This window comes from Sinocyclocheilus grahami, unplaced genomic scaffold, assembly GCF_001515645.1.
Source record: "Sinocyclocheilus grahami isolate Dianchi unplaced genomic scaffold, SAMN03320097.WGS_v1.1 scaffold695.1, whole genome shotgun sequence".
NCBI classification, from domain to species: Eukaryota; Metazoa; Chordata; class Actinopteri; order Cypriniformes; family Cyprinidae; genus Sinocyclocheilus; species Sinocyclocheilus grahami.
In genome coordinates, this window is record NW_015505874.1 from 91,625 (window position 1) to 104,998 (window position 13,374).

General features: G+C 34.2%; 2 protein-coding genes across 2 annotated transcripts in view; one reads left to right on the forward strand and one right to left on the reverse strand.

Moving 5' to 3' along the window:
- LOC107559663 (trafficking protein particle complex subunit 9-like) overlaps positions 1-2,290 on the reverse strand; it is a gene marked incomplete at its 3' end in the record, with an annotated part of 86,581 nt that extends 84,291 nt beyond the window's left edge. The window contains exon 1 of the mRNA XM_016243563.1: positions 2,210-2,290. The remainder of the gene's footprint in view (positions 1-2,209) is intronic.
- Positions 2,291-3,385: 1,095 nt separating this feature from the next.
- Positions 3,386-10,400, forward strand: LOC107559665 (ras-related GTP-binding protein C-like). The gene is made up of 5 exons (XM_016243564.1): positions 3,386-3,808; positions 4,946-5,149; positions 5,299-5,498; positions 8,364-8,527; positions 9,547-10,400. The coding sequence occupies exons 1-5, from the start codon at positions 3,623-3,625 to the stop codon at positions 9,729-9,731; spliced, it is 939 nt and encodes a 312-aa protein (XP_016099050.1). The 5' UTR covers positions 3,386-3,622; the 3' UTR covers positions 9,732-10,400.
- Positions 10,401-13,374: the final 2,974 nt, after the last annotated feature.

A 13,374-nucleotide genomic window follows, 5' to 3' on the forward strand; every position in this document is an offset into this window, starting at 1 on the left:
GTAATCTTGCAAAATGTTATTACAATATAAAATAATGGTTTCTATTTTAATATACTTTAAAATATAATTTATTTCTGTGATGCAAAGCTGTATTTCCATCAGCCATTACTTCCGTGTAAAGTGTCACATGATCCTTCAGAAATCATTTTAATATGCTGATTTATTATCAGTGCTGGAAACTGTTGTGCTGCTTAATATTTTTTTGGAACCTGCGATTCTTTTTCCAGGATTCTTTGATGAATAAAAAGTTAAAAAGAACAGCATTTATTTGAAAATAGAAATCTTTTCGAACAATATACACTACCGTTCAAAAGTTCGGGGTCAGAAAATTGTTATTCTTTCTTTTTTTTTGAAAGAAATTCAAACTTTTATTCAGCAAGGATGTGTTAAATTGTTAAGAAGAGATTTATATTGTTAGAAAAGATTTATATTTTGAATAAATGCTGTTCTTTTGAACTTTGTATTCATCAAAGAATCCTGAAAAAGTATCGCAGTTTGCAAAAAATATATATTTGGCAGCACAACTGTTGCCAACATTGATAATTCTAATAATAAATCAGCATATTAGAATGATTTCTGAAGGATCACGTGACACTTTACACTGGAGTAATGGCTGATGGAAATACAGCTTTGCATCACAGAAATAAATTATACTTTAAAGTATATTAAAATAGAAACTAGGGCTGTGCGATATTGAAGAAAAATGCGATATGCGATAACTCCTTAAATAATGCGATATTCGATATGCGATACGATAATGCTTAAAGTGCCACATGCTCAGATGAAACAGTTTTACTCAGCTGTTGCTGAGTCAGTTCTGTGAACTTCTTGAACTATCTTGTGTCATATATATATGGTTATTTGTATGCATGTATGTACCAAGAGTTCCTGTAAAACCACAACAAAATCCTTGTGTTTGCGCACACTTAAGTGGTGAATAAAGCTCATTCTGATTCTAATAAGAAAGCACCCCTACAACAACTTCTGAAAGTGAACGGTATGTGTTTTACTCGAGCATTACATAAAAATGTAAGGAACTGAATAATAAAAAGGAAAAATAAAACACTGCTTAGAATTGACTCTTTGAATTCAATATGCACTGATTCTTATTTAAGCTACAAAAGTTATTTAGGTGATTTTCTCTTTGTCTTTTGTTCATGGCCCCAAATATTGCAAGCTGTAGCGATATGCATATTGCGATATTTCGATAATTTCGATATATTGCACAGCCCTAATAGAAACCATTATTTTAATAACATTTCGCAAGATTACCGTTTTTTTTTTTTTTTCAAAGTCTCTTTCACAAAGCTCACAAAGGATGCATATATTTGCTCAAAAATGCAGTAAAACCTTTTGTAACTGAATATGTTATAAAATAGAATTTATTCCTGTGATGCAAAGCTGAATTTTCAGCATCATTACTCCAGTCTCCAGTGTCACATGATCCTTCAGATATCATTCTAATATGCTGATTTATAGAAAATGAATTATTGTTCTTATTATCAATGTTGAAAACAGTAGCATATATTTGCTCAAAAATGCAGTAAAACCTTTTGTAACTGAATATGTTATAAAATAGAATTTATTCCTGTGATGCAAAGCTGAATTTTCAGCATCATTACTCCAGTCTCCAGTGTCACATGATCCTTCAGATATCATTCTAATATGCTGATTTATAGAAAATGAATTATTGTTCTTATTATCAATGTTGAAAACAGTAATGTATTATAATGGTCTGCTTGACAGAAATGCATGTTTAATCAGCATTTAAATACACACTAATAAAACAGGAGTACTGAATTAACTTCAGTAATCTTGTTAATAAAACAAGTAAATCAGTGGGGGAGAAAAAAATATCACTAAATGTTCCATATTTGACACATTCATAAACATAAATCGAATAAAACATTATAACATCTAGCATTATAAACAAACAAACCAAATAGCCAAATGTTTCAGCCTTGCATAAAACAATCATCGTTGTTTGTTTGTTCATTCAAAATAACATATTTGACAACATTTGTGTTTGTTTTGGTCGGATTTCAAAGCCGTGTTTGAATGAAACATCTTCAGATATCAATATGGCAACAGCGTTTTAACGTACGCAAAGAAAGCCACAACATAGAAAGTGTCAAATGTATTCCAATATAACGCTGACAGAATAATTATATGCTTTTCAAATATGTTGTAAACGCTTGTTTTTACTCACAAACGCTCTTCCTGTCTACACTGCTGCTGCTGCTGCTGCTGCTGCTGCTTCTTCTTAAACTGTCCGTCAGTGAGAGGCGTGTGACTCATGCATGTGTTTATAAGCGCCCCCTGGTGGATGAGCGCCATCATAACAATATAATATAATATAAAAACTACCTCCTAATTTATTTTAGAATTCTAGTATATTAATATAATATATTTTTATCATATGTTTAACTTTTGCAGGAACTATAAAGAGTGGGGGAAATAAAAATAAAATTACTGAATGATACTGGTTCATAATTCATTTTATAATCCTAGTACATTAAAATAATAAAAATATAATACCTGTATTTTAGAGTAAAGTTCTAGTATATTAATAGAATAGAATAGCATAGAATAGAATTTGTCGTATTTTTCTTTATTATCATATATGATAAGAAATATAAAGTACAGGAGGAAAAAAACATCATTTCTAAATTATACTTTCTAATTTCTAATTTATAATCCTAGTATATGAATACAGTAAAATATAATAACACACACACACACATACATACATATATATATATATATATATATATATATATATATATATATATATATATATATACACACACACATTTAAAACTGGCTCAAAATTTGTTTTATAATTCTATAAAAATATATTAATATAATATATTTTTATCATACGTTTAACTTTTGCAAAAAGTATAAAGAATGGGGGAAATAAAAATATCATTACTGAATGATACTTGTTCATTATTCATTTTATAATCCTAGTACAGTAAAATACTCAAAATAAAAATATAGATTCTGTATTTTTAAAGTAAAGTTTTCATATACCATAGATCATTTTTGTACATTAAATTCAACAACAACAACCAAAAGTGTGGGTTCTGCATTATAAACGAATAACTGGCGAAATTAAATGTTTAAAATTATTATTGAGCTAAAAAAAAAAATTTTTTTTTTTCAAAGTTTTTAAATTCCTTGTTTTATTGTTGTGATTATTGTTTTTATTTTATTTTATGTAAAGCACTTTGAATTACCATTGTGTATGAAATGTGCCATACAAATAAACTTGCCTTGCCTTGCCTAGTGAATAATTAAATTCTTTCAAATTATAAAATATTTCTAAAATGTAAACGAGAGGTTGATCATCTCAGAGACCGCTCCACTCAGAGGCCTCCCTCACACTGTAGACCTTTCCGCTCGCCTGCAGGCGTTCCTCCTCTGCGCCTGTCATATGATCAGCTTCCCGTTTGTTTGTGTTCATGCTGCAAGCTAACCGCTTCCCACTATGAAACCTCCTCATCTGTGTCCAAACTGAACTTGTAATCCACACCGATCCCACCTCAATAACCCAAACATCCTACAGAGTCCCCACAGACAGATCAGAGGGATTTAAAGCTTTAAAAACAGGGTTATAATGTCGATCGAGTACGAGGAGCAGCTAGCCGGAAGCCTGGTGGACTCTTTCCCTAAAGATTTCGGCTACGGCGTGGAAAACATGGATATGATGCAGGAAAACTTGGAAAACTCGCCGTCTGCAGACAATAAACCCAGAATCCTGCTGATGGGACTGAGGCGTAGCGGGAAATCCTCCATCCAGAAGGTCAGATCCCATTGGGATACTGCACTAACAATAAAAGTACCATGGTAAAACCTTGGATTTGGACACTAACGTTATCAATATGATAATAACACGCTGTTCTATGAAGTACCCAGGTGTACCATTTCTTACAAAAGCACACTGTAGCAGTACCATGGTACAGTAATGGTGTCAGATGCTAGTGTGTTGGTTCTTTTACGTAGAGACGTCCGAGAATACCATGGTACATATTCAAAAACATGATATTACCACGATACCATAGTGCTGTAGTACCAAAAACTGGACATGTACCACGGTAATAATAATACATAGTATCATGGAGTACCATTTAAATACAATTGTATATGAATTTCAGTATCATGGTATATTTAGACGTACCACAGTATTACCATCACTTTACTATGGTAGCGCTACAGTACTTATAGGGACAGCTATATTACTTTTTTTTGGTATTTTTGAAAGTGTAACCATTATAGCAGTGAACAATAACATGGTATTACCATTTTATATTTTGTTAGATTAATATTCTTGTATTTATTATTAAATAACTTGTCTATATTATATATAAAACATTGTGTAGTTTTATGTAAGTGCTATATAAAGTATACTACTTTTAGGTTATGTTGTACTTTTATGTTGTATATATTTTATTTGGCTAAATATATAGCAGAGGGATGGACATTTTATTGAGTGCTTGTTGGTTGAAGTCAACATAAAGTAAATAATAATTGATTTGTTTTGTTAGCAAACGTCTAGTGATCATATTGTGCATGATTCATCAGTGTATGCATGTTAAAAGACCAATGCTTTTCTTCGTATTTTATCACAATGGAACATCTACTGATTCTGCTGACATAACCGAGTGAAATGCATTTCAAATATTGCTTCATTTAGAACTATAATTGCAAAAGAACATTTCCTTTCATTGTTAAATAGCATTTAATGCTGCTTAAAATCCCTCGTCCTCTGGAACTCATTTTCTGTTGGATGTGTTTAGATGAAATAATATTTATATGGTTTTATTTCTGTGTGAGCCTTGTGTATATAATTGAATAAGGAACGAATCCGACATGTTTTATAATATCTGTAGGCTATATGTACATTGCATATTCACCTGTGGTTTAATGTTGTGAATCTCAGGTGGTGTTTCATAAGATGTCCCCGAATGAGACGCTCTTCCTGGAGAGCACCAACAAGATCTACAAGGACGACATCTCTGGCAGTTCCTTCGTGAACTTTCACATATGGGACTTTCCGGGGCAGGTGGACTTTTTCGACCCCACATTCGATTACGAGATGATTTTCAGGGGCACCGGCGCGCTGATTTTCGTCATTGATGCTCAGGTGAGCCGACATCAGCGAAATATGAGGATTCTGAGAGTGATTGTTGTTTAATATGCTTACTTTCATTTGGAATTGGCTCTGTGCCTGGCAAAGACTTTGCAGTTATCTTACCGTTGTGTTTGGATGTCTCTCTCTCTCTCTCTCTCTAGGATGACTATGTAGAAGCATTAGGCCGGCTACATCTGACAGTGTCGCGGGCATTCAGGGTGAACCCGGAGATCAATTTTGAGGTGTTTATACACAAGGTGGACGGTTTATCGGATGATCATAAGATAGAGACGCAGAGAGACATTCATCAGAGGGCTAATGATGATCTAGCTGACGCCAGTCTGGAAAAGCTTCACCTCAGGTTGGTCATACTGATCCTAAAGCCGGATCAATTTGCCGTGATACAGTCTAATAACAGATAGAGAGTGTTTGGTAGGATTATTCTGTGCTTTCAGCTGGGTTACAATGATATCCCAGCCAGTTCCAACAGGTAAACAATGTTGTTATAGTTAAATAAAACTAAAAGTATTCAAATAATTTTTCATTCATTGAAATATAGCTGAAAAAAAATTTATATTAGAAAAAATTGTTAAAAAGCTGAAATAAAATATTAATATTTGATGAAAAAAATCTATGAGAAAATGTTGCCTTGGCAATTGAAGTACTAAGATTACTGAAAGTGAAATAAAAATAAATAGAAGTATATTCAATGTGTTTATATTGTTTTTAAAATTATAATATTTCAATATAATGTTTACTTTTATTATTAAGCAAATTGGTACACTTCACACCAAGGTTCCATTTGTTAACATTAATTAACATTAGTTATCAACCTAACAACCAAAAAACTTCTAAAGCATTTATTGCTTTTAGTTAATGATGATTCCAACATTTAGTAATACATTATTAAAATCAAAAGTTGTATCTATTAAAGGGGTCATAGGATGCTACATGCACTTTTACAAGTTGTTTGAACTGAAATGTGTGTTGGCAGTGTGCTGTATCAATACACTACCGTTCAGAAAGTCTGTGATCATACGATTTTTTGAAAGATGTCTCTTATGCTCACCAAGAATGGATTTCTTTAAGCAAACAAACAGTTAAAACAGAAAAATTGTGAAATATTATTATATAAAATAACTATTTTCTATTTTAATATATATTAAAATGTAATTTATTTATGTTAGGTGAAGTTACATTTTCAGTTTTGTCATTATGATTCTTCAGAAATCATTCTAATATGCTAATTTGCTGCTCAAAAAAACATTTCTTATTATTATCAATGTTGAAAACATCTTTTTTTTTGTATTTAATGTGTCCTTGCTGAATAAAAGTATTAAAGTGCCCCTATGATGCCATTTTTAAGGTTCCTAATATTGTTTTGGGAGTCTCCTACAAGAGCTTTACATGCATGCAAGGGAAGTTACATTTTCAGTTTTGTCATTATGATTCTTCAGAAATCATTCTAATATGCTAATTTGCTGATCAAAAAAACATTTCTTATTATTATCAACGTTGAAAACTGTCTTTTTTTTGTATTTAATGTGTCCTTGCTGAATAAATGTATTAAAGTGTCCCTATGATGCCATTTTTAAGGTTCCTAATATTGTTTTGGGAGTCTCCTACAAGAGCTTTACATGCATGCAAGGTCAAAAAAATTATTTTGTTTTCTCAAAATATGCATTTAATATCACCTCATTTTCCAACGATTCTCATTCCAAACAGTTCTAAGATTCAGGCTGTGTCCGAAATCGCCCCCTATACCCTCATTCACTATTCCCTACATTAGGTCACTAATTCAGTTCACTAGAAGGAGTGAATGAAAACGAGTAGTGAATTCGGACACTGTCTGCACCGGAAGGAATGCCGCTTTTGCATAGTTTGTGCTTGCTGTTTATTAATCATTTGAAACTAGCAAACTAGCAGCTCCAGTAGTAAGATTAAAGGATTTATCTTGAACTCTGTCACGGAAATGATGTATAAACCCTAATCAAACAATTTAATAATCAATTTACAATGAATTTATACCAGTGTTGTACGTTATGCTGTACGCCGTGGATGAGCGCTTTGTAAAAATGAACGGATTGATTATTCAGCTGCGGGCGCCATCTTCTGGCGAGATGCGGGAATTCATTAGGCGCGTGACTCTCACGGTGCATTATGGGCATTCTCTAGCTGTTGAGCGTGCACCAGTTGTACACTCGTTTTTGCAGTGCATTGTGGGATTGAATGAGTGCACTCGAGAACATCCACTATGGTTTCGGACACCACTAAAAATGGCTGTTCCCTCAAATATTGCCCTATTTAAGGGTATAGGGGGCGATTTCGGACATAGCCTCAGTCTCTCTAAACTCCTGCTTTCCGTGAGCCTACTCTGCCCTGATTGGTCAGATGGCCCAGTCTGTTGTGATTGGTCTACCGCGTACAGCATGTGTCGGAAACGATACGCCCACTGCCATAGTTGCGTATTTTGAACGGTCGATAGAAAATATAAACATCTATTATTTCTCATACTCACAGGTTGTGATTCATTGAAGCCAAATCACTGGGTACTGAGCTTTCAAGAGCATGCGTTTTGTGAATCCCGCGTTAAACTCTCTGAGATTAGAGAAGCAGTCGTCAGTAAAATGATGGGAACACACACACACAAAAAAGACTGGGGTTTTACTGCTGTAGTATAGTGGAAAAAATCAATTTTAACCACTGATTCTTTGCAGCCTCATTTTTCGGAAGTGAAAATCAAACGAATTTACTTTCATAGCGTCTTCTCGACACGAACAAGCTACAGTGTTTAAGGGCGGGTCAATTTTTTCGTAGCCGGCCAACGTAGAACATAGGCGGGCATTATGCAAAGTTACCTGTGACGTGTAGCCGTCACAGAATTGGTATTCGAATTACTGACGACTCGTTTAGGCTGTTCAGAGTCGATTCTTTCTTTTGGGAGACAATAACTTTATTTATCGTGCACTTTCAGCTTTGCAACTCTGCAGATCGTTTACATTCTCATACAGCTACATTACACACTGCACGAAAGGCAATATCCGAAATGGCATTTAAGGGCACTTTAATTTCTTTCAAATTGAGCCCAAACTTTTGAACAGTAGTGTATACTACTTTAAAAATATATATTATTTTCTTGTTATCTTTCTTTATGCTGACAATATATAAGATAAATGCAATATATTGTGTCCTCTATTATGTGTTCGAGTTTTTTTTAAATACATTTATTGAATGTTTTTAGCCTAAAAGACGACGGCAATGGTAACGCTTATGATAAAGAGTCTCTGGCCATCATAAAGCTGAACAACACCACAGTGCTTTACCTGAAGGAGGTCACCAAGTTCCTGGCTCTGGTCTGCATCCTGAGAGAAGAGAGCTTTGAGAGAAAAGGTACAGATGTTTGACATGATCATTCGCTGTAGAATATCAGCATGTTTTGTTGACTTGTGTATAGGTAAAGTGTCACGTAGAACCATTTTTGGTTCTCCAAAGAACCCTTCAGTGAACAGTTCTTAAAAGAAGTGTGTGTGAAAAACATTCACAACACAAATCGAAAGAATCTTTATTTCCCTATAAAGAAACTTCTGTAGAGTTTCCATGGATGTTAAAGTTCTTCACTGAACCACAGATTCCAACAGAGGACCATCATTTTTAAGACTGTAGTGTGATCAAATTAACTTAGCAAAAATATTAACTGGTTTTCCCAAACATTTGTTGTTCTTCCATTGCTTGGTCAAGTACATAGTCCCGCCTCAAACTCACGCTAGGTGAGATTGGTTGAATAGTTGTTATTTCAGACTGCTCTAACCAACAAAATGATAAAAGCACCACAGTGTTTCTTACTTAAAAGCATCTCATTTGTAACTCCGAATATGGCTCATGTCTCTATTGCTGCGTTCAAGTCCTCCTGGGACGTTCGTACTTACGAGTTGACAAGTCGTAATTACGACGTCAGATGCATTCAAGTCAGTTTAGTCGGCACAAGATGGCGGTGTACCTTCTTTTAATAAATTACAAGAAAATACAACAGGGTCTGTTAACTCTGCTTATAGAAAATGAAGAGCAAAGAATTCGCATCAGGTGTGTTTTTTCACCTATAGGTGCAAAAATGATAGCTTTTTTTTTTACTTGGATTTCATTAACTAGCTGCGTAACAAGAACATGACCAATTTAAGTTTATAGGACAACTAAACTATCAATTTAAACAAAAATTTACCGTCAACTACAGACGTTGCATCCATCGATTCCGCCATGTTTCTCACTGACACGCCCCCAACTCGGAAACTCGGGGCTTAAAGAAAATTTCGAGTTTCCCACTCGTAATAACGACTTTGTGGTGGCGTTCATGTGCGTTCAACTTGTAAATACGATCTATCCGACATGACTTGAACTCACCATATCTTCCACAGGTTTGATAGACTACAACTTCCACTGCTTTCGAAAGGCCATCCACGAGGTATTCGAGGTGAGCAGCTCCACCCAGAGGACAGGAGCGGCGGTGCAGTCCAGCCCACCCAGCAGCAGCGGTAACGGCAACGGCCTGGCCCGACTCAAATCCACAGCGCTGAACGGTACACCCAGGAGCCTGGTTTAACCCAGGACACACGGACCTCTAAGAACACAGGGCCTTCACACTAGTGCGCTGAACGTGCTCCAACGTACACGTGAGATTACTGGAGCGTTTCTCTAGTTATACCTGCTGTTCCAGGGCCTGAGAGACACTTCAGGACACTCATACAGGACAGACTACATTGCTGCTTTTTTGTGATATTTTGATGTGTGTGTGTGTGTGTGTGTGTGTGTGAGAGAGAGAGAGATTGTGTGCAAGCACAGCATCAGCTGTTATAGTGGGGGAAATGGGAAATCTTTAGTTTAGCCAACAGAATGAGGCACAATGAAATGATCTAGAATTGTCACACTGAGGAAATACAATCTCACAACCAGTGAGCTGCCTATCATTTTTATATCATTATGTGTTTATGGTGGCCAAAAGTGTTGTCTAGGTAAGACACTCTCTCTAAGTTTCGAGGCACAACCCACTTTTCAGAGGTTTGAGGGTGAATTTTACAACAACAACAAAAAAACATGTTCAAGTGACATTTCACAAACCAATCAAAATGAAAAATTGCTTAAATTATGCCTGTTTTTAGGTGCATTCAAATGTTTTCATTGTGATAAAACACATTTTACCCAAATTCTCATCGCCGTCAATAAGTCAGAACATTTTACTATTTAATTTTATTATTATTTTTTGTAATTCCCATTATTCACAAATTTTCTACATTTTCCTTACTTTAATGCAGTATATTGTTACAATAAAACTGTATTATGTGAATCATTATAAAGGTTGTACAATAAATACCATGTAATTCTTTACCATTCAAAACAATATATTTTTTCACATTTTAAAAAATGAGAATACAGGTTTGTTTTTGTTTTTTTCCTTCTTTTTTTTAAGAATTTGGGTGAAAAATACTTAAATCTTATCAAATTTGTCTTTAAGCAATATATTTCCTATTTCTTGCTTTTGGTTTTGGGGTGAAATATGACCTGGACATGTTAGATTCACTCATGAAACAGATCTTCACTCCCTTTTGTAACAAAATTCCCAGGCAAAACTGTCTTTAAGATTCCAGTTGTTAATATTGGCTTGTGCTGTGATTGTGTTGGCTGCTGCTGTTATATACTTCTGAAACAAGGGGGAAAATAAAGGGAGAAAAGGCTAAAGATGTTTTTTGAACGTCATCATGTCTTTATGAACTGCCTTACAGCGAAATGAATCACAGACTTTTTTCTTCAGGAATGTATGTTTTTTTCCTGCCAGATTATTCTTCATTTCAATTTGAAATGAATCTGGGAATAAGCATCAGCCCAGACTAACAGCATGTGTGTATTTTGCCATAAAATGCTTCTTGCAAAATTCTGATATGCTGAGAACACAGAATAATGACACTCAAGATTGTTGAACAAGCGATTAAAGGTATTACGTTTTCATATGTGAAGTCCCAGGGTCCAAAATAACCCTCTCCTTTTTTTATTACATGATTCGCTATTTTGATTCATTCTTAAAAATTCCCCTTTCATGAATGGATATAATGAGGGCGTGTGTGTGTGTGTGTGTGTGTGTGTGTGTGTACAAGAGACTCACTGCTGAGTGTGATTGTGTTGAATGTTATTGATTGTTGTGTGTGTTTTCCTTTCTTTTTTTCTAATAAAGTGTAAAAGAATAAGATATAAATTTTTGTGATTGAATTATAAAGATTATTACTTGTCAGATATCAAGAAAATGAGAATTGTTTACTTATGGTATATTTTGTCTCAGAGCTCGCTGATAAATTAAAGCTATATTCATTTGAGCTCTGGTCTCATTCGTGTGTGTGTGTGTGTGTGTGTGTGTGTGTGTGTGTGTGGCTCTTGTTTCACCTCTAGATGTCTCTGTGTGTCAGGATCAAGATTCAGCAAATTGAAGCATGCAAGCAGGAACTAAACCGAATATAATTTTGAAGAATAAAAAAAGAACAGTATATAGAACAGTATCTGATCAGAATTTAGAGTTAGAACTGTGTTTTTTAATCAACTTGTAATATGTTAAAAATCAACATTTGTTAAATCATATGAGGGTTTCTGCAAGTCTTAAAAAAATGTCTTAAAAGTCTTAATTTGCGCTATCACAAATTTAGGCCTTAAAACTTCTTAAATCAGAGCAGAAAGTGTTTAATGAATGGCATTAAATTTTGCATGCATTGCAAAAATAAACTTTTTGTTTTGTTTTCCGATGCAAATATCTAAACATCCTTAAGATAGATTTACTTGAGATGCAAAATAAAGATGTGAAGTCTTGTTTTCTGAGGAACTGAACAAAATTAAATGAGAGGCTATAAATAAGCACATCTGTAAATGTCAAACCTGTTTTCTCTTTGAATTAAGTTGATTTGTCTGAGCCCACCGCCAGATAATTGTTTTTGTTTTAAACTTATCACTGTAAAAAAAACTCTGTAGTTTTTACAAAATAATTTTGGCAGCTGTGGTTGCCAAACGTAAATGTGCTGTAAACACATTTACGGCCAAAAACTGTAAATTTTACAGTATAAAACTGTAAAATCTGAATGTAAACCAGTAAATTCAACAACGCACACTGCTATTAAAATCTGTTTTGTACTTTTAACATACTGACAACCACCATAATAATGCAAGTGGTAAAAGAGAAAGCCACATGAAGAATCAAAGCTCACCACAAGTAGCTTCGCCACAAGCAGAAGTATATACTAATATATAGAAGGTGCACAGAGTCATTCACGCAAACACAAAACACCATCATGGTAACACACATGATACTTAAATAATGCATTAAACTTACATTAAACAACAGAAGATGCAACAAAGCCCAAATATACATAACTAATAACAAAAACTATTAAAAAACATGATTATTTAAACAAAACACTTTCAAATGTGGAGTGTCATGCAGGGAATTCTGGGAATATCAGTTTTTTACTGTAAATTATACATTGATTTGTTATTTTTACTTCTAAAAACTGTAAAATTAACAGCATTTTACTGTAAAATTACATGAAATGTCTGGTTAGATATTTTACAGTTTTTCCCTGTATTTAGTACGGGAACTTACTGTTAACCTATTAACAGTTTTTTTCCGTAGCGTTTTGACAAAATTTTACAGTTAAAATACACTTATTTTTTACAGTGTATACATAATTTTATCAGTTTCCCATAAAATTTCTTCTCTTGTGTCATTGTGCTTCTCAAGTTAATGTATTTTCAAGAATCTTTGGACCCTTTTTGCAGGGTGATCAGACGTTTTAAAGTTCAAGTAATGGGGATCTATTGAATTAAACTTTGAATTGTTGATAATACAAGACATTTACAATTAGAGACCATGCTGACGTACTGTTCCATTCAGTTTATTCCTAAAAGATTTTCTTTACTTCGTCTTAAAAGCGTCTTAATTTTACCTTCATGAAACCTGCAGAAATCCTGTCAGATGTTGTCCCTGAGCAAAATGACTAAGTGCTGCTTTGGGAGTTTTTCCATGTTCAACATAGTTTCCATGTTGGAAGAATCAGCTCAAAGCTGTTGAAGGTTTGGATGTTTTGGTGTGTCAGATGTGGGCGGGCTGAGAGTGCAAATGTCTTGCCCAGTGGGAGGATCAGCTCCGTGTGATGTGTTTCATGGGAAAAACTGCTGCAACACCACTGTGTGTCTCTCAGACAGACTTTACA

Coding starts and splice junctions, on each gene's coding strand:
- LOC107559665 (XM_016243564.1), top strand. CDS start 3,623: ATGTCGATCGAGTACGAGGAGCAGCTAGCCGGAAGCCTGGTGGACTCT. Junction 3,809..4,945: donor GGAAATCCTCCATCCAGAAG/GTCAGATCCCAT, acceptor TGTGAATCTCAG/GTGGTGTTTCATAAGATGTC. Junction 8,528..9,546: donor AGAGAGCTTTGAGAGAAAAG/GTACAGATGTTT, acceptor TATCTTCCACAG/GTTTGATAGACTACAACTTC.